This window comes from Leptodactylus fuscus, chromosome 4, assembly GCF_031893055.1.
Source record: "Leptodactylus fuscus isolate aLepFus1 chromosome 4, aLepFus1.hap2, whole genome shotgun sequence".
Lineage (NCBI taxonomy): Eukaryota > Metazoa > Chordata > Amphibia > Anura > Leptodactylidae > Leptodactylus > Leptodactylus fuscus.
The window spans coordinates 36,961,916-36,987,732 of NC_134268.1; the positions used below are offsets into that span (position 1 = coordinate 36,961,916).

Here is a 25,817-nt window from a genome sequence, read left to right on the forward strand (position 1 = left end):
TGTTTGGATGTTTGTTCCTCAATCACGCAAAAATGCCTTCACCGATTTGCATGAAATTTTCACAAAACATAGTTCCTAGGCAGGATTGAACGATAGGCTACTTTTCGTTCCACTCACGCATATACATTTTGCCCAGGACACCCCCAAACCCCAAACTCACAGCATGAGCTCTACAATCCCACACATTTTTGACCACTCACACAAGCCACACACTCCCTATTGGCCTCTCAAGCCTAGCCCCTAACCCCACACTACAACATGTCAATACACTTGCCCACTTACACCCTCACCTTCATCTCCGTCCAGGGGGAAACCTCTTCAACGCTCTGGATCAGCCATCTTACGCTCCCCGACTCCGCCCACTACTTGCTCTTGCTACGCGCATGCGCATCTTCCCCCTCTATACAACGTCTTTCTGCACGCCACACTGTATGCACAAAATCCTCTGCAGGCCGACACACTCCTCAACCTTCCTCAACCTTCCCGCACCTCCCCACCCCTCCACGGCTAACACACGGCCTTCCCGAGTCTCCACCAGCCCTTCGGCCCCAGGACACTGCCTACCCGCCCTTCCACAGGCCCTCCAGGGCAAGGAGACTGGTAAGTCGCCATTCCGCCAGCGGCTACGCACTTCTCTCCTCACAGCTCCGCAGTATCGTTTTAACACTTCACTGCCTCTGCAGGCCGACACACTCCCCGACGCTGCTGGGAGCCTTCACCCACCTCCACAAGCCCTCCACAGCAAGGACACTGCCTTAACTTCGATTCAACTTTTCTTACACTGGGTAGGACATTTTGCTCTAAATCTCTTGACAATTCTCTGATTTCATGAATCCTGTGATATAGTCAAACCCTCCAGTGTCAGACGCAGCAAAGCAAACCAACAGCATTCTGGATCCCATCTTTGTAAACGGACAATTAAGGACAGACACTAACAGTAAAGGACACTACAAGATGTCCCATTTACAATAATGCACATTGTAACAGACACAGCTAGGCCTGCGCTGACGCTGTGTCGCGCAAAACCAGGAACCCTGCCGCGGACCACGTCACAGGTACTAGGGGTGGAAGGGGGCACCTTCCTGGGGCGCCAAAGGGCCACGGGGTAGGTGGAAGGAGTGACCACAAGGTGAAGCGGGTAGGGAGAACGGGGGGTGGCGGCTGCCAGGAAGGAGAGGAGGTAAACAGTTCCAGCGTGCCGCACGGGGTAGGTAACAGGGCCCGGAGTAAGTAACACGGAAGAAGGGGGCATGCTGTTAGGGGGGGAAGTCGCCACGTTCCTGGGTCGCAAAGGGGCACGGGGTAGCTGGAAGGAGTGACCACAAGGGGAAGCGGGTAGGGAGAAAGGGGGGTGGCGGGCGCCAGGAAGGAGAGGAGGTAAACAGTTTAAGAGGGCCGCAAGGTTCGCACATATTCCATGGACCCTCGGAGGTAGGAAGGCCCCCCTGCGGACACAACAAAAAGGAACAAGCCTGTGCTCCCAGCCAGGTGCGTCACGCAGACAGTCAAGGTTCCGCGGACGAAGTCGCGGGTAAAAGCTAGTACTGTATAATGCAGGGCACCGAACTATTACTAGTATATACAGGTAGCTATATAATACTGTATAATGCAGAGCACTGACCTATTACTAGTATATACAGGTAGATATATAATACTGTATAATGCAGAGCACTGACCTATTACTAGTATATACAGGTAGATATATAATACTGTATAATGCAGAGCACTGACCTATTACTAGTATATACAGGTAGATATATAATACTGTATAATGCAGAGCACTGACCTATTACTAGTATATACAGGTAGATATATAATACTGTATAATGCAGGGCACTGACCTATTACTAGTATATACAGGTAGATATATAATACTGTATAATGCAGAGCACTGACCTATTACTAGTATATACAGGTAGATATATAATACTGTATAATGCAGAGCACTGACCTATTACTATGTATATAGTTCAAAGATAAGTTCCTATAACTAAAAGAAAACCCTTAGCTGTAGCCATGTGCACCTCAACCCCATATACTAGCCATGTACTGGCCGCTGACATGTTGTAATGTGACATTGGGAATAGGGTTATAGGCCGAAACAATTGGGACCCAATACAAAATCTATTAATGGGCCCCTATGTACCTTGCATTATGTATTTGTTCTATGGCAGAGGGACCTTTGGGGCCCCCTCAGGGTCCTCTGTACCCCTATAACTATGCCCCTGAGTATGTATAGTAAGGTCCCTACAGCAAGGATTGAAATGGGTCCCCCATTATGGCCTTGGAATTTCCCTCCGTGACAGAAGGGTCTGAGGTCTGCTTTTCCCCATGTGCCCTTTCTACAGTTTCTATTCTAATTCCAGCACATCTTGTTTGCTAATATTGCTGTACCTGTGAAGTTGAGCAGGGGTGTAACTTGTGAGGGTGCAGTCACACCGCGGCCCAGGAGCTTTAGGGTTAGTTCACACGGCGGTAACCTTTTCCGCCGTTAGCTTTATCGCACAGCTAGTCGCAACGGGATACCGATACAGTGCATTGGCATCCCGCTCCATACCAGGCCTGGATGAATGGGCCTAATCAAAAGAAGTCTTGAGCCTCAGTGGTTATGTGCAGGGATGAGTACTTCTGGAACAAGCCCCCGGGCACTGCTGGACCGGACAGCAGAGGGGGACATCAGGAAAAGGTGAGTGTGTTTGTTTTCTTTCTTTTTTATGTTTTACCTTCTCTGCCCCTTTTTACATAGACATAAATTTCACTTTGACATAGCTTTGTCTGTGTTTGCCTTAGGTCTGATGCTCTCAACCTATAATGAATGACATTATCTAATTTTAATTTCATTTATTTAAGACCAGCATAGGTAATGTTATATGTGTTGGACTGTACAGTATACTCCCCACCCACTCTTCTAATGAAGTGAGCAGCAAAAAAATAGGCACAATTTATGGTGCAAAACGTGTCAACCAAAAAGTGTGCTCATTATGTCAATGTGGCCATTGTCTTCTATGTAGATATTGACTATTCAACCTCATAGATGGTTGATGCTGGTGCACAGGGGAGTAGCTGGGGGGGGGGGGCTGTATCATGTTCCCCTTGTGCAAGTTGTCAGAGGGGGTACCAAGAAGCCACTTTAGGCTTGGGCCCCACTGGGCGTAAACACAGTGATAAAGCGCTGCGGGAAGAACTGTTGTGTGATCGCATTGCGGTTCTTTCCACAGCACTTTGAAGAGAAAGTTCACAGAGTTTCCTCTGCGGACTTTCTCTTAACATTATATCTACGGGAAAGCCGCCGATGTTTCCGTAGATATAATTGACATGCTGCTATTTACAAAGCCGCAACGGCTTTGCAAATCGCAGCGTGTCCACGCTGCGATCCTTTCCGCAAAGTGGGCATGGGATTCGCATGAATCCCATCCACTTTGCAAGCACTGTACAATGCCGCGATTTTTCTCGCAGCGTCTCCGCTGTGGGCAAATCATGGCGTTAAGCCTAGTGGGGCCCTGGCCTTAATGTGTTTAGATACAGAGTAACAGTAGTGAACTGATCCTTTTCCGTGGGTGAAGAAAGGTTTAGCTGCAGCTTTTTTGGTACAATCACTCATTTCCAAAGTTTTAGAGTATCATAAGACAGTCCAGCAGTCTAAATAAAGTGACCTTATCCTGTAAAAATGTAAATAATTTCACTTTTAGGCTGTGGATGCACGCACCTTAATTCCTGCAGGTTAACCGCCGTAAATTCGCCAATGGCTAACCCACAATAATTTACATTTTCAACATATTCTGCCGGGTTTTGAACCCCAGGATGTCAATCATTGCTACGGGTTTTACTTGTGGATTTCAGCCCTTGCAGTACCAAAATTTGAAAACATGGAGGAGCGCAAAGAAATTTGCAGGTCAGCTTCAGCAAAAGTCACCCAATTTAGGCTAAGGCCTCAAGTTGAAGAAGTACTGCTTTTCTTTTTTTGTTGCAGATTTTGCTGCGTTTTCTCGTACCAAACCTAGTAGTGGCTAGAAAAGGAATGGGAACTACCTAGGATGCTCTTATCCCTCTCCTTTCTGCTCAATCCACTCCTGACTTTGGCTCAAAAAAACAAACAAAAACAAAAAAAATCTGCGTCCGCATCGTGGTGCCTCAGCCTTAGCGTCAGGGTGTTTTTTCCTCTGGTGATTTTGGTGAGTAGGAATCACTGCTGACTGTTCCCGCAGATATTCACACTATCTGCGGCCTTCACCTGAGGATGGTTTCAAACACAACGAGGGAGATTTATTATCTAAATGCTCCAAAAAATGTACATCTTCTTTTGTACTTTGCTTGATGAAGCAGCGTGGCGTAATGGGAATGGTTTGTGGTTTAACATGCGCCAACATTCAACAAAAGTGCACTTAAACTTGGCACGAAATTTGGCGTAAAGTAACCAACCACTAAATGGTGTGAAGACAAAAGGCAAAAAAGTCTAGAGATGCAGTAAACTTATCATCCATCATGGGTGATACTTTCTTTATTTGACCAATTCATGTGATGCTCTCATCCGCTCCTCACACAACCACCTCCAAGATTTCTCCCGTGCATCCCCCATACTCTGGAACTCCCTACCAAGACACATAAGACTGACCCCCACAATCACAGGCTTCAAGAAGGCCCTGAAAACTCACCTATTCAGGAAGGCCTACAACCTCCAATAACACTGTCACCGCACCGCCATCTGTACAGTCTCCCCCTCTCCTTCTGTCTCTACCCCCTTCCCTCATAGATTGTAAGCCCTCGCAGGCAGGGCCCTCTACCCCACTGTGCCAGTCAGTCATTGTTAGTATTATATCTACCTGTATATTCTGTGTACTGTATGTAACCCCCAAATGTAAAGCACCATGGAATTAATGGTGCTATATAAATAAACAATAATAATAATAATAATATTCGCTATACAGAGATGTACATCACTTTCTATTTTCTCTAGTGGGGCTCATACCTAAATCAGTATATTTTTAGAGTGTGGGAGGAAACTGGAGTACCCAGAGAAAAACCACACAAACATATGAGGGGTACTCAATAAGTTATCTACCTGAATATGAAAATAAAAGAATTTAACTTTCTACTTTTCAATGTAGTTCTCCATTGACTTCAACTCTTATATCACTTCGCCTCCAATGTTTGGATGCCCTCAGAATAGAAGGAAACTTCTTGCTGCTGGAGGAAACCTGTTACTCCTCATTGACTGCATTATCTTCAGGAAATCATTGCCCACGCAAGTTTCTTCAGCTTACGAAAGAGAAAGTAATGACTGGAAACCAATTCTTGCCTGTAGGGTGGATGGTGAATCTCCATGATGCTGCATTCCCTGATACCTGCTTGTGATTTGGGAGATTAGTGAGTTGGCCCAGTGTCGTGAAGCAGAAACGCGCCCGCTGATAACGTCCCATGACATTTCTCTGACTGCCTCATGTATTGCCTTCATTGTTGAAGCCTAGGTGTCTCCAGTAATTCTTGTGCTATGTCTATGCATTCCAGTAATAAAATACCTTTTGTACCCCAAAAAACTGTTGCCATGACCTTTCAGAATGCCTGCTTTCTCTGGAGTTTGTAATCCTTGTGCTTCCATTGCATGGGCTCTTTTTTGGTTTCAGGATCATGGTACTGGACCGATGTTGCATCACCCGAAACAACCCAAGAACAGAAGTCTCCTGGATTTTCTTTAAGCATGTGTAAATTCTCTTGACTAAATTGCTGACATTTTGTTACTCAGGCGTCAACATTCATCCCCCGGGAACTGACATCATCAAAGCATCATGAATGATACTGGAGACCGTGCCAACTGCAATGCCTAATTCATAAGCTATGACACTGACTGTGGCCCAACGATTTTCCAAGAGTGGCCTCCACTTTATGGCACATTTCCTCTAAAGATGCGTTGACAGAGGGGGTCATCTTTAATTGAGTCCCTACCACATTTGAGCTGTTTGGCTCAAGGCTTTACTTGGTTGTAGAAAAAGGGTATCATCACCATGGATTTTTTTAGGCTTCTTTTCTTCCTTTGTAAGGATTTTAATCACAGAACAATGTCCTAAGGCTGAGTTCACACGGGGTATTTTGGTATCCGCCTCAAAATCCTGACCAAAAAGACGGCTCCCATAGAAATCAATGGGAGCCGGTCAGGTCTTTTTTCCGGGAGTCGTTTGTTCCAGCTCCCGGAAAAAAGAACAGACATACTCATTCTTCAGGCCGAGTCACCTCGTGAATCCGCCTGAAGACACTCCCTCCTCTGGACTAGGCCAGAGCGGAGTGCTCGGCACCGGCTTCCAGTCGCACCTACCTGTTTTTTGGTCTGGAAACTGAGTCGGCCTCCACCTCAGTTTCTGGACCATAAAACCCTGTGTGCACTCAGCCTCATACTGACAGAACATACTGAGGTGTACAGACTCCATGTAGATATTGCCCTTGGTCAGATTCAATCCCAGGATCCCGGTGCTAGAAGACAACAGTACTAACCACTGAGCCACCGTGCCGTATGGATCACACATATTTGCAATGGTCTTACCCGGCACCCATAGCAGCCAAGAGCTAGAAAGCCATGAGTGGGATATTTCTGGAAACCAAATGTACAGTCTTCAGGGTATGCTTCTAAAAGAATTTATCTTAGGTTTTTGGAACGCCAGGGTTAGAACTACAGTTATATGCACATGCATTATTAACACATTGATTTTCTATTGTTTTAGTGACACAGCTTTCTTATCTAAAAGCCCTAAATAACGGCACAGTATGTGATGCCTTGTAGGGTGGCCTGAACTTCGGGCTCTTCCACCATTTGGAACACAACTGACCACCAGTAGGGGCACATTTCTGGCTATAACAAGTACAGCCCTCCTTACTTTATACCCATGGTGCAGGTTTATAAACTGTATGAACTTTGAATTGAGGTTCAGAATAGATCCAATATAGTCAGAGAGAAACAAAATATAACTTACAAGCTATAATAGGATTATTGCGCTTTGTCTCTCCCTCTTTATACGGCCCTAGAGCTCTCTGATCCTTATCTTCTCTCCTTTGCATTTTGGAGCAGGGGGCCCGTTATTCCCATTTTATATATTTGGACTGTATTGGGTCGCCGTGTTGTTTTATAGTTATGTTTGTGCTTGTAGCACATTATCTAATGGGATTACACTATCTAAACATGTGAACGCCGCCTCAGCAAATCTCAACTTTTATGAAGGTTCCAGATTTCTAATATGTTGCGATGAGCAATGAGATATATTTGTTTCCCTAACAAAAACAGGATAAGATGGTGCATGAGCCGGCATAAAAGAGATGAGCTGGCCCATTATTTAATGTCATCTAGTTCATTATCGAGCTACCGAAGCTGTCACATTAAATATCCAGTGCATATGTAAAATGTGGACGTGTTTGCAGGGGAGGACGCCCTGTGACATTCCGCCGTATCTTTCACAATCGTTTTGTCACAGGAGACAAATTATGAAAGACAGAAACAAACCACTCCTAAAATTGGCATGTTTTATGGGATTAACAAATTCTTGCCCTCCATGTAGAACGTTCCATCTAACAGATATTAAAGGGACCTGAGCAGGAATATAAATGATTATATATTGCAATATAGAATATAATGAGCTGCAATACCAGGCACAGTTCATGGACCTGAGTGGAGATGTTCCTGGGGAGAAAGCGACAGGAAAGGACTTTGCCATTCATAAATACCTATTTTCCCCACCAATCCAACCACAGAATGGATATGTTACATACATATGTGTATTGCATCTCATTTCTATCTGCATGTCTGATCTGGTGTACTCAGGAAATGGACAAATATCCAAGGTGACAGATAGAACAGGGGCCCATTGTAAAACCTGAAAAAAAAATAAAAATGTTTGCCCATCCTAGTCTATCCGACAGTGCTAAAGTCCACTGGAAATCGCTTTAGCCTTGGATTTAAAGGTTATCTGAGCTACAATGAGTCATTGTGTAGAATTTTGTCAATCTGCAGTATAAGGCCAGGTTCACACACTAAAGCTAGAGAATTATATCTGAGTCCAGTTGCAAAAAGAAGGGATCAGAAGAATATAGTGACAGTATGTGACCCTGGTCTTGTAATCTTTTTTAAACGGATTCTACCATTAAAAAACTTTTTTCTGTGTCACCTCTGTCGGCTCTTACACTAGTAGATCGCAATTGCGGCCTCGGAACTATGGCCGTGCATGCGCAGTCGGCTCTACTAGTGTAAGAGCCGACAAAGGTGACGCTGCTGAAGAAAGAAGGGGAGGATCCAGCAGAAGATAGAGGCGGCGCAGGATCCTGTACTCAAGCAGCAGTGGGGACGCCCTCATCGCATTTTCAGTGCTGGGGCCCGCCCCCATCACTGCCAGAGAACTAATTTACATACCGGTAAAAACCGGTATTACTAAGGAACAGCGCAACGGAGATCCCATCTAAAGGTAAGAGACGAATAGCCTTTCTAAAGGCTATTCCGACGTGTTAGCAACAGAAAAAAGTTTTTTAATGGTAGAATCCCTTTAAGCACATCACATGTTTCAAGGCTCTTTATTGTCTTACCTTTTCCAGGTCGACACTGCCTTAATATTAGGCTTAGCACATCTGCCCCATTGTATACATCTTCAATTTCGTTGGGCTCGGAGCATAGGGCGTATGATATGAACAAAAATGAATTATTAATAGCATATCCCCCAAACCAGGCCAATGTCATCTACTGACAGCCTTGCAGAGGGACAAAACTAAAAAGGACGCCATTATAAAGAACCAAGCTATTCAACCAGGTATCACACAATAAGACACATTTTCTATGAAATTTATTGTACAAAGGATGAGGGAAAGGAACGTCGACATATGTGAATGTAACGCTAAGAGTATGTTCACCCAAGGAATTTGCCGCGGATTTGGGGACAGATTCCGCTCAGATTTGGCCTCCCATTGTTTTCAATGGGAAGTAGAGATCGCAGAAAGACGCTAAAAAAATAAGCATCTTGATTGACCTTGACACGGATGCCATGGTTGATTCCGCCACAAATTACACAGGTCGAAACTCCTTGCTGAAAGCTGTGACTGAATTCTATCGCAGGTAACCTGTGCCCGGAAAACGGAATGCCTCTTCATTTTCTGCCAAGTGAACTTACCCTTAAACACAGAATAACTTGTAGCTTTCTAGGGCAATACCTTAGGGTAAGTTCACATGGGGGTTTTGGGCTGAAACCTGAGGCGGAGTCTGCCTCAGGTTCCGGTCCAAAATACAGGTAGCTGCGACTGGATGCCAGAGCTCCGGACTAGGCCCAAATGAATGGACCTAGTCGGGAGGAAGTGTCTTCAGGCGGATGATGCGAGGCGACTCTGCCTGAAAGAATGAGCATGTCGATTCTTTTTTCAATGGGAGCCGGTCAGTTCTTTTTCCCGGGAGCCGGAACAAACGGCTCCCGGGAAAAAGAACTGACCGTCTCCCATTGATTTCAATGGGAGCCGTCTTTTTGGTCAGGATTTTGAGGCAGATACAGCCTCAAAATCCTGACCAAAATATCCCGTGTGAACGTACCCTAATAGCTCTTATCAGTAAGAAACACATGGTACAAAAATGAAGTTTTGATGCAATACATACAAGAATACACCAAATAGGCACAAAAATATAGAACATTTAAGTCCATTAAAACAATATTTCATCTGTTTTATAAAAGTAATACTTGTTACAACACTGGTTACAGCCTAGGATCCTATGGCTTCAATAGGTAGAAAGCACTTGAACATTTCTAAATCAAGAATCTTTCATCTATGAGGGTTTTAGATGCCAAGTTCTTCTGCCCTATGGCCCCACGGATACGTCGGAAACACTGAAGAGAAAAGAAAGATCCCTTTTATGAGAAATTGCAAAATGAACAATTGGAGTTTTACGATTTTTATCACAAAAATCGACTTACCTCCTGTTGTAGGTAGGTGATAATAGCAGCCAGAACAAAGTCTTGTGAGAGGAGATCAACAACGCAGAAGAAGAGAGTATCAAAGATGAGAAGTGTCGACTCATGACCATAGAAGAGGACGTCGCTGAAGGAATGATTTTCATCTATAGAGGACAAAAAAAAAAATCGGAAAATGGAACATTACATTATAATTAGAGATGAGCGAATAGCATTCGAAACTATAGTTTGGAATACCTCGCTCCCGTAGGAATGCATGAAAGCGGCCGAACACCAAGGGGTTAAGCGCCGGCCGCTAACATGCATTCCTATGGAGCGAGGTATTCGAATGTAGTATTCGAATCAACTCTAATTATAATCATTGACACACTGGTTATAGAAATAGCAATTCAATACAGCTTGTGTCTATTGAGAGGGTGGCAGCCACTCTCTAGCCATTGTAATAGACATTTTAAAGGGGTTGTGCCATTATGGATACTTGTCCCCTATGCACAGGACAGGGATTAAGTGTCCCCCTAAAGCCTCCTTGTGAATGGAGCGACAGTGCATTTGCGTGACCATTGCTCCAATTACTTCTAGGGGCTGATGGGACTGTAATCTCCGGCAGCACCTGCAGCCCAGTAGAATTGGAGCTCCCAGCGACTGGATACTTGTTCCCTATACACACGACAGGGTATAAGTGTCCATATTGGCACAACCCTTTTAAGAATCTTGACCCCAACTGGAGCTGAGATGCAGTAACATTGCCTGGCCGCTATACAGGTTATGGTGTTGTCCATGCACTGTACAGTAAGGGTGTCGGAAGCAACCCCGAATAGCTGATCCTTGTGGGGGCAGCTTTTGATCCCAACAATCAGATATTATATTGCTATTATATACTAATTAAATGTTCACCTATTACCTAGGTTTACCTAAAGCTAGCAGAGACAATGTCTTAGTGGCATAAAAGTGTGACAATTCTTATCAATCACACCACGATAGTACAATACACAGCAAGTCCCATATAATACCATCCACATGGAGCTATGATAGTGCTCTTATAACAGTATATGTGAAAATAAACATATATACTATTCATTGCGTCTGTAAACAAAAATATAGTCCTTATTAATAGCCACAGAGCACCAATATATCAGACATGGGACTGCAATGGTTAATTAGGTGAAGAAGAGGAGGCAGCATTGTGATCCATCCTCTTCCTCATCTATCCCTTGGCAAGGCCCTGGAATGAATAAAAGTCAGTACCATTGTAAAAGATACTTCTGTCCATCGGCTCCATAAATTCCATGCGGAGTATTCGTTCCAGAAGGAGCTTGTCTTTCACAAAGTAATCCATGTCTTTGAAAGCCTGTAATAAACATAGGACAGGGAATAAGAAGAAATCTGCACTTCTTTCTATACTACCATCATTAAGAGACTGCTTTTATAGAGTTACAGAATCCACTAAAGACAATGGTCATGGTGGTATTTGTGACTATGCAGAACAAACTGGCTGATGGGGGTGATAGTGAGGCGTAGTCTCCATATTTGCCTATTTGAAGGAACCGTGCTCTACTGGAACTGTATGGTTTACCAGTTGTTGAGTTTTGGCCCAGAAGAGGAGTGCATTATCTCACCCAACTCTATGAGGATGGACCTTGGCCAGTCTGCAGCGAGACCACCGACTTCCCCAAACTGGTCATTTTCAGTATCTCCAACTGTGGTGACAATGAAGTCAATGAAGACACGGTCCAGTGAAGCTATGGGAGTTGAAAGCTGCTAGAGAAAGAACTCCTCCATCACAAAACTGAATCATGCACCCTGTGTCATTTGACCCACATATCCCAATAGGTGTGAAACACAGTGAAAGAAAAAATTTTGGGGGGGGAATTGCAAAGGAAAGGTTTATTTTAGACTGAATTAAATAAATTTGGCAAAGTCTACCAAAATATGCATATATATATAAGGCTTAATGGGAATCTGTCAGGATAATGTGGGACATTAAACCACCCACAGGCCCTTATGGACCGGGGGTTTAGTGATCCCAAACCGCCCCGGTTATAAAGCCATCTGTACCCTCAATAAAATACAAAGCCAGTGTTTATGGACAGGACTCATCTTTAGATAAGGTTTAATTTTATTTTAAATGTGAGCACAGATAGATTTAAATTAGGGTGATCTGGGACACTACACCCCCGGTCTATAAATACCCGTGGGTGGTTTAGTGTCCCAAAATGACCTGACAGCTTCCCTTTAAAAAAAATGACATCCATCCATCTAATTAAGCCTATTACCCTGAAATGCAGGTCCAGGGGAAGACAAAAAAAATCCCATGAGAGAGAAACCAATTTTCTTAATCTAATGCAAATAAATATTGAGATCTGGTACAATAAATCCCTGTATCAATCACCGAACCCCAACAATACATACGTGATCAATGAAGGAACTCAGGAACTTGTTCATGGTGTGATAGGCTTTTGTGCTTTGCTCTGAAATTGTTGTAGAACTGTGCAGGAACCGAGAAGGTCCACGACTCTGAAAGGAAAGATGAAAGAATAAACGTGACGTTCCATATCAGAATATCCTGTGTACAAATGCCTTGACATACCAACCTTTAGAAAATTATCATGGATCCGATCAAACTGCGCCCTGGTCCGACTGGAAATAGAGATCTGAAATGTCTGAATATCCGAGTTTGGCTGTAGCCCTCTTTGGCTGCACATATTCTCCTAAAATAGAGACGGATTCTGATCAAATTTTTTTAGCTTGCAATTATCAAATGTTTTAAAGTTAATGAATTATATCTATGAAGATTGGCTGTAAGCCCCCCCTTCTGACAGGGAAGGAATATTGCTGCCAAAACTAACAAGCAGAACTGATTCACTGGATGTAGCACCCTGCATTCAATAGATCAGAACTTTACAGGCGGAGTGGACAGTAACATCTGTAATGAGAAAAGCTTCAATATCGTCCAGGATAGAGGTCAGATTGTTATTCATCACACAAGGTGGGTTTAGTGTGACCAAAACCATACTGACAGTGTCATTTCCAGAAAGAGACAAAAGCTATCCTGGTATCTAGAAATCCCATGGAGATCCACCTATGGGTGGCCCAATAGAGATTCTTAGAGGGGTTGTACCAAGTTTAGAAGTTATACATAGAATACATTTAGAATACATAGAAAAGTGTCAGGGGGTGAGAGATCATCCCAATAATCTTCTCTTCATACAATAACTGATAGGGAATAACTGTTAGAATTTAGAACAAAGGTTCTCCCAAGCAGATGTGAGCAGAGCCCATGTTGTTTTAATGGATCTTAACGGTAACAATAGGCCCCTGATTTTACCTCCACTATATAGAATGTGGCGCCAGCAGAACATAGTGTAATATAGTTACCGCTTCTCTCTTTAAATTCAAGTTCATCTCCTCCATGTTTGTATCAGCGTGTCCATGGACTGAGCGGCCATGGATGTAATATCCATAACATCTGTGGGACAGTATGAACACCGAGATCTGCAACATGGAAATTAGTTTCAGGGTTATTGAATACTGACAGGTTTTAGATAGGTGTGGAAAAAATGCTGCAAAGCAAGAATGCTTTCAGACATAGCAGGGTTAATAGTTTATGTCAATTAACAAAAGAGAAATCTACTTCATATCAATATTTGGTGTGATCTTTGCCCTTTGGAAGAGGAGTCCTGGAAGTGATGATACAGCCCCCATAGAGGACCCTGATCTCTACCTCATCCAGTCTGTCTGGGATTACATGAAGAGTTAGATGGATTGGAGCGAGTCTACAGCCACAGAAGATCTGTGCTTAGTTCTCCAAGATGGCGGAAACAACCTCCCTGCTGAGAGGGAGTACTGCAAGTACTGGGAAGAACTGATGGAAGGCAAAGGGCAAAGGTCACACCAAATATTGATGGGATTTACATTTCTCTTTTCTTCATTCACTTCATTTTGTTCATTGACAAAAATATTCCAAACAAACAAATGTTCCAAGGACGCATTTTAGGTATATGTGACCATCAATAGTCTTTTGTCATGTCAGTATACAGAGTACAATAAGCTGCGAACTGAAAATCCAAGGAAATGCTCAACACAAGGAATTTATGGCTGACAACTCTACTGGTAATTCTTCTAAATGTGAAAGCAGAAAGATTTAAAAAAGAAATAAAAATGGGCAAAAAGAATTGATTTATGAAATGAATGATGGAGAGGGAATACGGCCTTACATTATGCTATATATTATATACATGGCTAATACAACATACTACAATAACTTACATTACTCATGGAACACAAATCTACAAACTGTCGGATTTTATCTTCCACAAATCTTTCATAAATTCCAGAGAAGAAGAGAATCTGAAAATACAAAATCTTTTCTGTATGATTCACAGCGGACTCATTTTGTAAGGTAAAGCGGAATTCTTTCACTAGAAGCTCATACCTGCAAACAACCAATAGCAAGCCACAAGGCCGTAGCCACGCCGTATCGCAGAATGCGACTCCACGGAGCTATATAATCCTGCGCGTCTCTGGAGAGACTGGAAGACGAGTCTCGCAATGCTAGGTTCTCAAAGCCAACAATCTGAAAAAGCCATACATTTGTATTAAAAGTTTACCCCAACAGATTTTTTCTACCATGGACTTCCCAATCGTTATTTGGCTCTGTATTGATGCTGAAGGTCATACAAATGACAGGACTGCATCCCCTGGACATGTACATGCAGACATATAGCTGATCAATTAAAGGAAGTCTGTCACCAAAAACCAACCCTGCAGAAAGAAAGGTGAGGGTCACCCCAATAAAATGTGTTCTTCCTTTGTGAATTGCTGCCTCTATAGCCAAGATATCACAGTTTTTCTGAATATGCAGATAAGCACTTAGGAGCAATGGGGGCAGAGCTGTTGCTCCAAAAAGCCCTCATTGCTCTAAAGAGCTCATTAGCATATTGATAAAAACTGTGCTATATCAGCAACTGATTCACAAGTAAAAAAACACTGATTAACCCTAATCTATCTGCTTTTTTTTTTTGTTATGATGGGTTCTGGGGGCAGGTTTCCTATGTAGGGGTATTATGGGATATTGTATTTATAAAGGATGCATATAGCCGCTCAGACGGCTCTCTAAGTAGGTGAACAAGGTTTTTTAAAAAACATCTTAGAAGGCTATTTGCTCACTCCCTGATTATAAAAATTCCCAGAATACCCCTTTAACTTTTTACATTTATTCTGTTATGGTAAGACCTTGATCCTTTGTGCAGATTCCAAATAAAGCCAATATGACATATATACATATACCTCAAGAAAGAATAGGACCACAAGAACTTGAAAGAGAGGATTGATCTTGCGCACAGTCTGGATTTCGTTCCACTCATTCGCTATGAAATACGTCCTCCAGATACTCACGGGAAATATCCCACTTTTTCCACCACCTGCCGAGATAAAATACTAACCCTGTCCGTTATCTGACAACAATGTATTGGTGCAACAACTTTCCGAACAGCAAAGCCATCACAAGGATGTATTGGTGAATGGCGTCATGACAGTACAATATGATATGAGAAGAGGCATAATGTTTGTTGTTTCATTTAGAAGGGGCCTAAAACCTCAAGGGGTTTCAGGACCCAAATGTACTTTTTATACTGATGATCTAGCTATAGGATAGGTCATCAGCACATGATCTGTGGGGATCTGACAACCATACCCTGCACAGATCAGCTCTTCCAAGCTGCTTCAATGGATGCCATCCTAGCCAAGTAATAGGAGCGGAGCTACAGCCCCATACACTGTATAGCAGTGGTGTCAGGGAACTGCAACTCTGCACCTATTACCTGAATTACCTGAGCAGACCGCATCCACTCCCCTACTCCCCTACTGCTATAGGTTCCGACATCCAGAGGCTGCCAATACAGCTGATCTGTACAGGGTCTGGGTGCCAAATCCCCACAGATCATATACTGATGACCTATCCTATAAAAATGCATTTGGAGCCAGAAAACCCTTTTCATTTAAGAACCCAGTAATAGATGATATTGATCCCTTTTTTTCACCTGATAAGACTATGGTGCTCACCTTCAGATTTTAATGGTTTACTTTTTGGTCTCTCCCAGTCGATGAAGAAAATATGGATGGAAAGCTGTGAGAATAGGGAGTGCAGGAACTGGACTGCCTGAAACGTAATTCACGTGAAATAAGATACAGAAGACAATCCAGGGCAATGCAAATACCACATCTATCTCAGTTATTTAGTTATTCAGTTCAATAATTATATTACAATGCATGGTTCGTGGAGGGCATTGTGACTACTTGTGGAGACTGCCACAAAACGGCACAAGGAGTCTTATTTGCCAGGCAATGCTCCCTAGGAAAAAGCATATGTGGATCTGCTCACATCCATAAGAAAGCTATATGTACATATGTATATATATATATATATATATATATATATATATATATATATATATATATATATATGTATATTATATATAGTGCCACCTAGTGGAGGTAGTTATCCTGTAAATCAATGCCCAAACCCTTAAAGCAGGGGTAGGGAACCTTCGGCTCTCCAGCTGCTGTGAAACTACAACTCCCAGCATGCTCCATTCACTTCCATGGGAGTTCCAAGAACAGCAGAGCAAGTATGCATGCTGGGAGTTGTAGTTTTGCAACAGCTGGAGAGCCGTACATTCCCTACCCCTGCCTTAAAGGAAAAGAAATCCATCTGCAGACAGCTGTGTCATTTACATGGTAAGGGGTTGATAAAAGGCCATAAGACTAGTGAATGTGACGTCACCGGCCTGGGATGATGAAGTGGCCCTAACATGAGCGCTACATGCTAATGGTCAGGGGTGCCAGGGTTGAACCTTGCTGATTTTATATTAATGACAAAGACAGGTTAACAATATTATAGTCCTGGAAGAAACATTTTAATTTTTTTTATGGCTTAGAGGCAAAATATGGAGCATAAATATGTATCACATGATTTTTCTAAAGCAGACACAGTTCTTGAGATCCTGCTACATATTAACGATGTCAAAAGATGTCATTGTTGGAAATCATAAAGAGTAAAACAAGTATCCAACAAACATGACACATGATCACTTCAATAAAGGACATTAAAGGGGTATTCCCACGTCGCATACTTACCCGTCTTCGTTCCTCTAAAATCTTCTGTCTTCCGGCTTTGTCTCATCATTGGTGGGCGGGGTCACATATGCAAAGCCAAGCGGTGAGATGCCGCCTCCCCTGCGTGCGCGCTCATACACCAGTCTACCCTTCACAATGCGAATACAGACCCGACACCCTGCGGGTCTGTATTAGCATTGTGAAGGCTAGACAGGTTTATGAGCTTGCACGCAGGGCCGGCGGCATCTCGCCGCTTGGCTTTGCATATGTGACCCCGGAGCGGAACAGCATCGCTTCTGCCGCTGCTGTCTTCATGCAGGGCAGAAGCATAGCGATGTGCCTGTGCCGACGTCTAACAGTCCCCAGCATCCTCCTATTACAGCAGATGCCAGGGAGTTAGATGCCGGCACAAGCGAAGCCAGCAACATCGCCATGTGCCTGCCCTGCATGAAGACAGCAGCGGCAGAAGCGATGCTGTTATTCCGCTCCTCCGCCCCCCCCCCCCCCCCCGCTCCGGAATAGCAGCATCGCTTCTGCCGCTGCTGGCTTCATGCAGGGCAGAAGCATAGAGATGTTGCTGGCTTCACCTGTCCCCCAAAGGGTAAACTACCCCCCCCCCCTCCCCTCCAGGCTGGCTCCCGTGTACTTAGCCCCTCCTCCCTCCCCCCTGAGAGCAGGCAGACATCACTTGACTCAGGTCAGGGCTGTGGCCACAAAAAAATGAATAAAGTGATATAGTGGCCAAACAAAGCAGTTTTGCTGAAGCAATGTATTTAGGAAAAGTCTTACATTCACATTTACAAGCATTATAGATAGGATCCTTGTGACGGGACAACCCCTTTAAACCTGAACTCACACTGTAGTTTACTCCACCGATATATAAGTGTATAGGTTATCTAGCTGTTTGTGTACAGCGCTGTGGAGTATGATTGTGCTGCATAGTGTACAACATGCACAATAGTCCTATTAACATCACAATGAGACATTACTAGAGATGAGCGAGTACTATTCGAAACCGGAGTATCGAATAGCACACTCCTATAGGAATGAATTGGAGCGGCCGCTGCGCAGGGGGTTAAGCGGCCAGACGCCAGGGCCGGCTGTGTCCATTCATTGCTATGGGAGCGTGTTATTCGAAACTGCCGTTTTGAATAGTATTCGCTCATCTCTAGACATTACATATAATTGTATATGCCATAACCAGGATTTTCTCACATTTTCAACCTCACAGTCTCAAAATGACAAGTGCAATACGTTTTATCTCATGACTTTGTACAAGATTTTACATTGTCTGAATGGCCATACAGTAACTAGGATGACATACCTTCAGAGTAAAAGCACATGATACATAAGTTATGAAGTCCTCTTCATCTTTAGGTAGAGGTAATAGGACAGAGACATGCTGCTGGCCCTGGAAATGAAAAACATCTTAGTTCAGATTAGTAGCATAAATAGGGAAAGAGACCGCCGCTTATATAATCCTAGAAAAAATGCACATGACTAGTAAGATAGATAAGTAATACAAAAAATATATATATTTCTCCACTTATCAGGTTGTGTTTTCTGCTACACAAAAGTCCATGGAGAGGCTTCTGGAAAAGAGACAGATATACTGCTACTGCTAAGCCCTGCCATTTTATCTCTACTATATCTAGTAAGGGCTCGTTCACATCTGCACCCGGTCTCCGTTCTGCAGGTTTCCGTTTCCTGCACAAAACAGGGCAGGAGACGGAAACCTGTCGGCACCTTTCAAACCAATTCATTTGAATGGGTTTGAAAAGTGTTCGGCCGTGAGCGCCGGTGAGCGTTTTATGCTCTCCGCGGTGAAACTGTTTTTTTTAAACCGGACACAGATTCGGACATGCAGTACTCTGTGTCCAGATTAAAAAAAAACTGTTTTGCCGCGGAGAGCACAAAACGCTCACCAAAGCTCACAGCCGGACTCGGCATGACAGGTTTCCGTCTTCTGCATGCAGAAGACGGAAATCTGAGAACGGAGTCCAGATGCTGGTGTGTACCCAGAGTCAGATAGTGCTCTCCATAGACTTCAATGTGTGAGGCTGGTTATGGATGCGGATGCTATTACAGATAAGAGTCTGAGTGTAGGCAAGAGAAAGTAGAGAAACGCAGCCTGGTCAATGGGGAAGAAAACATCTTTCTTAGAAATAGTTTCTTATATTCACCTGTACTAAAGGTCCACTTTAAGAAAAGTCATTTTGTGCTTATTCCATTTGTATAGTGCAAATGTCTGCAAAGCAACAAACTGGGCAGTGTGCCATAGAGCAAAGCGAACACTCATTTCGTGCAGCGATCGAATGTTTGGCACTTGCTACATCTGTACAAATATTTTTAGATTTTTTATACTTTTAGAGAATTACTAGCTTTTACCCGCGACTTCGTCTGCGGTGATTTGAGAATTGGGCGGACACAGACGTGTGAAACTGTAAAAGTGCTGTAAAAAGTTTGGTGGGCTAGCAAATGTGATGTGATGTGTTGTATTGTGTATGTCGTGATACAGACAATGTGATGTGTTGTATTGTGTATGTCGTGACACAGACAATGTGATGTGTTGTATTGTGTATGTCGTGATACAGACAATGTGATGTGTTGTATTGTGTATGTCACGATACAGACAATGTGATGTGTTGTATTGTGTATGTCGCGATACAGACAATGTGATGTGTTGTATTGTGTCAGACAATGTGATGTGTTGTATTGTGTCAGACAATATGATGTGTTGTATTGTGTATGTCGTGACACAGACAATGTGATGTGTTGTATTGTGTATGTCGTGACACAGACAATGTGATGTGTTGTATTGTGTATGTCGTGACACAGACAATGTGATGTGTTGTATTGTGTATGTCGTGATACAGACAATGTGATGTGTTGTATTGTGTATGTAGTGATACAGACAATGTGATGTGTTGTATTGTGTATGTAGTGATACAGACAATGTGATGTGTTGTATTGTGTATGTAGTGATACAGACAATGTGATGTGTTGTATTGTGTATGTAGTGATACAGACAAAGTGATGTGTTGTATTGTGTATGTAGTGATACAGACAATGTGATGTGTTGTATTGTGTATGTAGTGGAAAGCTATATGTAAATGTGAGTGAGTAGAGTGAGGGCTACTCCTGAGGTGACAGTAAGGAGTGTGCAGGCAGGTTGAGGCAGGAAATGCCAGGCAGTGTGTGTGAGTCTATAGCTGGGGCTAGGAGTCCTGCTTTTGTGAGTCTCCTGCTAGGAAGCCATGTTGTTTAGTGGCACCAAAAGTAGCCTGTGACTCAATCCTAAGGGAAAACTATGTTTGTGGAAAATTGCACGCAAATCCGTCCAGGCGTTTTAGCGTGATTGAGGAACAAACATCCAAACTCACAAACATCCAAACACACAAACTTTCACACTTATAATATTAGTAGGGTTATCAAATCAAAATAAAAACCACTTACCTTGAATAACAGCAACCAGTAAAGACCGGTCCCCACAGTCACCGCAAAAAACACATTGGCCAAAACTCCGGCATATAAGATCAGAAACTGAGCAACCGTCTGAAAATTAAAGGATGTCGTGTTTAAAGCAGAAAGTAGATTCAAGATTGAGAAAGTTTTTATATATTCTTAGTATATTGCTATAGACTACAGTTGTCGCAGATGACAAACACTAAAGGGAGTCTGTCACCAGAACCTGCCCCGTGGATAGTTAGCTTAGGGTCACCTGAATCACACCCGGTTTTCCCCTTGTAAATTGCTGCCTCCATTGCTGATATAGCAATGTTTTTTTCAATATGCAATTGAGCTCTTTGGAGCAATAAGGGCGGTCCTGGGTGGATATTGTGACATGCCATATCTAAACTTTTGCTGCCATATACTGGGGTCAGTCAGTGATGACAATGTCTGCAGAGCGCTGCGGAATATGTCGGCGCTATATAATGTAAGAGGAATCAGTAATAAATAATACAGCATAAAACTAAACTTACTATATCACATCTATGTTACCTGCAAGTCTATCACTTGACTACCGATTCTCCTTTTCCAGGCTGCAGTTTTGAGCAGGGACCACAATACAGCCAGACCACCCAGCACTCCCAACGCTACCTGAGATATTACAGACAATTAGAATAATGGCTCAAATGAATGATATACACTAAAAATAAGCTAATAAAGGCAGGTTCACATCTGCAGCCGATCTCTGCTTTTTGGGTTTCCGTCTTCTGTAGACAGGAGACGGAAACCCAGCAGTCAGTGTCCGCCCATGAGCGCCCGTGATTGTTTCATTGTCTTCGCAGTGCAACCGTTTTTTTTTTAACCGGACACAAAGTTCTGCATGTCCGACTTTGTGTCCGGTTAAAAAAAACAAAACGGTTTTGCCGCGGAGACCAGAAGACACTCACGGGCACTCACAGGTGGACCCTTTGCAAACCCTTTAAAATGAATGGGTTTGAAAAATGACTGCTGGTTTCCGTCTCCTGTCCAGTTTCTCAGGCAGAAGACGGAAACCTGCAAAGCAGAGACCGGGCGCAGGTGTGAACCCGCCCTAACTGATACTTACATCAGTCTGGATGAGAGAGTCTGACTGATTCATTTCATACTGGACTGAGAAGGAGACCTGGAAAAGTACAAACCATCATGTAAACACATAAGATATAAAGCAGCGTCCTCCAACACTACTCTCCAGTAGTGAAACTACAACTCCCAGCATCTCAGCTGTCCAGTCATGTTGGCACGTTTCGTTTTACAACAGCAGGACAGTCACAGATTGGATCACACTGACCATCCACACATAAGTCCACAGTATTTAGCTAAGGCCCCACGAAGCATGCTGAAGCCAAAAAGCATTGCAGGAAAAATCAGAGCAGAAATGCATCACAGTTTTTTCCGCAGCGCTTTTCACAGGAAGTCTGCTTCCATTATACCTATACGGAAAACACCAGCATCTCCATAGGTATAAATGATATGCTGTGATTTACAAAAACATTATGGTTTTGGAAATTGCAGCATGTCCACTGTGAATATTTATATGCAATGTGTGGATGGGATTGGTCAGAATCCCATCCACTTTGCAGGAACTATAAAACACTTCATTTTTTGCCACGGCGAAAATCGCAGCTTTTATGGTACAGTGTGAAGAGAACCTTACCAGAAAGCAAAAAAACGTGACTCTTATGATCACAGGCAAATGAACCAGGCGTCTTTGCCCCCAGTTATCTCAGTGAGGACTGTACCTTTATCATCTTGTTGTCTGGATTCTGTACTTGTATATCTGTGTATTCAACAATCATCAGTGGAGGATAGATTGTGCCTCTATGTGTTCCAGGTACAAGGCTCATACTTTGGAAAGAATATATATAAACCATTATTACAGACAGTTTAAAATGGGTCTTAGTCACAACTGCAAACATAAATCTTCCTCCTTGCTCCAGAGATTACCAGATTTGCCTTTCAGACTTCTGAGAAAGTTGGGTAACATAGCATGTGGAGATGTAACAGGTGCTATAATGATACTATACCGTAGTTTGCTAGAATTTCTGGAGAACCTGAGAACTACCCGCAGGTTGTAAGTGATCTCATACAACCTTCCAATCCCTATCAGTATCTTCATGTTAACACTACTGAATCTGTGATGGCAGAACGATACATAGGGAGCGAATATACTGCCAGGTTACAGGTTTTTTTGACAAAAAAGCGCCATTACCTGATTGTTATTTTGCTGGCCACTCGGATGACACGCGGCAAACTGCTTAGTGAGTTTTCTCGACCACTCAGAGAGTCCACCAAGAATATGCGACGTGTCAGGATCCAGCTGTTAATGTTGTTTCCTTAGAAAACAATATCACAAACATAGTCAGTAGAGATGGACTCAGACTGCTACAAAGCCCCTGAGTACATGAATTATAGCAGAGGTTTAGATCCCAGTTACATCATCTGACAGGTCCTCTTTAAGTATAAAACATACCTAGATTAATAAATTGGTCATTGTGCTGCAGGTTTAGGTTTAACACAGGCACAGGCCAGATGTTCTGCTGTCCATCACTCCCCCCATAGCTTAGATAGACATCAAAAAACACAGGTTCGGGATGATCATGCAGAAGCTTGGAGATGGATAATTCACACTGCAGAAAGGAGAGTAGCGGTTTATGTTAATATAGTTTATCAGCAAATTGTGGAAACTTCTGTAATGCATTTATAAGTATTACATGCATTATATCTGCTACATGGAGCGGATATGTTGTGAATTATGTCTGCAGCATATTACAGGAACAGAAAGGTGGATGAGATTTTAACAGAAATCATCTACATGCTGCAAAAAATTATTTTCTAAACTGACATGTTCTGCGGATTTGAAATCCACAGCGTGTCAATTCATTTTTTATAGCGTTTGTCCCTTTGCAATACATAGGGTTAAATGTGGTGCAAACTCACAGCTCAATCTGAACGTATGGACTTAGAGGGGTTTTCTGAGACTATCCTTAGAATTGCTCATCAATTGAAGCCCAGATGGTATTTGGCACCCTGGACCCTGAAGATCGGCTATTTGAAGAGGTGTCGATTCCACTTCACAGGCCATGTGACATCACATTCATCAGTCATATGGCTTGATCACAGCTCAGTTAATGACAATCATTAACTCATGATTTATGTTAAGGATAGGTCACCGATTAATAATCAAGGAAAACCCATATACATATACATACAGTATATATATATATATATATATATATATATATATATATATATATTGCAGTATGTGGACGAGTTATATATATATATATATATATTGAGAAGGTGACAGGCAAAGCGCTGAAGTCCCGGCATATCAGCCCCAGGTTTCTGACCTATGTGTGGTCCACTACGGGTATTGAGTAGGCTTTAGCCCAGGTGGGGGTCATAGGCTCATTACTGGCCCATAAAAGCTGAAGAGCTGAAAAGAACAGATCCAGGGAGTGAGTGGAGGCGTCTGGGTCTGTCCTGATACTCTGAGTCTGGTGCAACTGTATCGTGCTTATTGGTTTGTTCATGTGGCTGTTAGTAAGCCACACATATAGTTAGTTTATTAGTACTGTTTAGTTGCTCAGACGAGCAGGATTTTATTCCTTATTGTTTACCTGAAGTTAAGGCTGTATTTTATTTTGCTCATTTTGTGCCTGAAGTGAAGTTTTATTTATTTTGCTGTTTTTTTCGCTAAATAAACCTGTTTCCTATGCACAAGAAAAAACACAGTCCACAGTTCACCATAAAACTTGAGGAGAATCAGCTAGACCAAGAGTGCACGAAAAAATACACCCCCGGCTGGGGTGGAACAATGCAAGAACCCAGTAGAAAAATATTCCTTCAGCACAAGAGGTCTATAGTAAAACTTGACTTATTGGAAAAATATAAAAAATAGGTACCAGACATAGGAAAAAAAAAATGTAGAAAAACTTACATGGTCAATTCCAAGTATGCATGTATGGTTGAAGACAGACAAGCCTACGCGTTTCGGGACATCCGTCCCTTACTCATGGCAATACTACTGCGTCTGTTTCATTGGAGCTATGTTTCCTGTATATTTTGTGTCCCTGTCTCTGATTGGTTGAGTCCGCACCACTGCTGCTACCAAGCTACCTTCCCCACTATTATATATATATATTGTCAGGGTCTGGGGTTGCTAGTTGGGGTGGCATAGACACACAAGTCCAGTTTCTTTAGTCCAAACCAAAAGTAAAGTTATATTTTCACTCAAAAAGGTAGCGCAGCAACAAAAGGAAACTATACAAAAATAAATACCTGCCCGGCTAAGCTCTAACTCAACATAGAATAGGTTACCTCACCTAGAATAGCAGACTCAACAGTAGGTTGCATAAACCAGGATGGCTCCCACAGTGTGACCTTCCAGCTGACCCTCCAGCCAAGCTCTGTCCAAAGTCTTGCTGTTAGAGCTGACCTTTTAAACCTCACTGATGAGGACAATTCACAGCAGCTGACACGCTGCAGAAACATCCACAATGTGTGGACTGGAGGGGGGTGGAATGACAGGTCCCACTTCCAACCTACCCGCCATTCTTAAAAATCCAGCCCAATAGAGAGAACTTGAAATAACGCTCAGCAGACAAAAAGTTATTTTCTGAGAACCAGTCTTTCTGGAGTTTTTCATCTCACCCACCTGAGTAGTCGGGGTGAGATGTATACCTCCTCCGTTATCTGACCAGCCATCGGCTTACACTATCTCCTATCTATCTATCTACACATAGCATCATCTAAAGTATATGAATAGGCTAAAATATGGTCATACACTGGACATATGGTTTCGTTTTTTGGATTATTGTAAAATCATACAAACTATTAATGGCAAAGACCACAGTTTTTCTTATTGTAAAATGACCTACTGTATACTCTTTGTTAAGCACTATAATGCTAGTATAAGTATAGGATTAGTCCGTACTTACATTTTGTTCATATATTGTTCCAAAAATAAAGGCGGCATCCAAGCGTTTGGCAATATCAGGACAAAGCTGAGAAGAAAGTACACGGAATTACAATATAACCATCTACTAAGTTTGATTATATTATTTGCACATTTATGGATTATTTAATGTAAAACGATGAAAAGTATTGTACTACGTATCCACCAAGTAGATGCCATTGCTGAACATATTGAACAGGGGATTTATATTTTACACAGAAAATCTGTTACCTACAAAATATGATCCACTAATTAATGTGATTCAATAAGAGGAAAAACTGATCACCAGAGACAGATAATCCGTGATACAGATCAATCCATAAACCTGGCAGAGAAAA

The 25,817-nt window shown here is 42.7% G+C and overlaps 1 protein-coding gene across 1 annotated transcript in view; it reads right to left on the reverse strand.

Annotated features, from left to right (window-relative positions):
- Window positions 1-9,538: 9,538 nt before the first annotated feature.
- TMEM67 (transmembrane protein 67) overlaps window positions 9,539-25,817 on the reverse strand; it is a 28,553-nt gene continuing 12,274 nt past the window's right edge. Inside the window, exons 11-28 of the mRNA XM_075272103.1 lie at window positions 25,463-25,528; window positions 22,993-23,149; window positions 22,732-22,855; window positions 22,262-22,367; window positions 21,589-21,645; window positions 21,036-21,134; window positions 20,490-20,588; window positions 18,358-18,444; window positions 15,981-16,077; window positions 15,207-15,340; window positions 14,353-14,493; window positions 14,187-14,267; window positions 13,296-13,412; window positions 12,512-12,628; window positions 12,330-12,434; window positions 11,166-11,268; window positions 9,924-10,066; window positions 9,539-9,836 (exon numbers count right to left, since the gene is read on the reverse strand). Coding sequence (XP_075128204.1) covers window positions 9,756-9,836; window positions 9,924-10,066; window positions 11,166-11,268; window positions 12,330-12,434; window positions 12,512-12,628; window positions 13,296-13,412; window positions 14,187-14,267; window positions 14,353-14,493; window positions 15,207-15,340; window positions 15,981-16,077; window positions 18,358-18,444; window positions 20,490-20,588; window positions 21,036-21,134; window positions 21,589-21,645; window positions 22,262-22,367; window positions 22,732-22,855; window positions 22,993-23,149; window positions 25,463-25,528 — 1,914 coding nt within the window. The 3' untranslated portion in view covers window positions 9,539-9,755. The remainder of the gene's footprint in view (window positions 9,837-9,923; window positions 10,067-11,165; window positions 11,269-12,329; window positions 12,435-12,511; window positions 12,629-13,295; window positions 13,413-14,186; window positions 14,268-14,352; window positions 14,494-15,206; window positions 15,341-15,980; window positions 16,078-18,357; window positions 18,445-20,489; window positions 20,589-21,035; window positions 21,135-21,588; window positions 21,646-22,261; window positions 22,368-22,731; window positions 22,856-22,992; window positions 23,150-25,462; window positions 25,529-25,817) is intronic.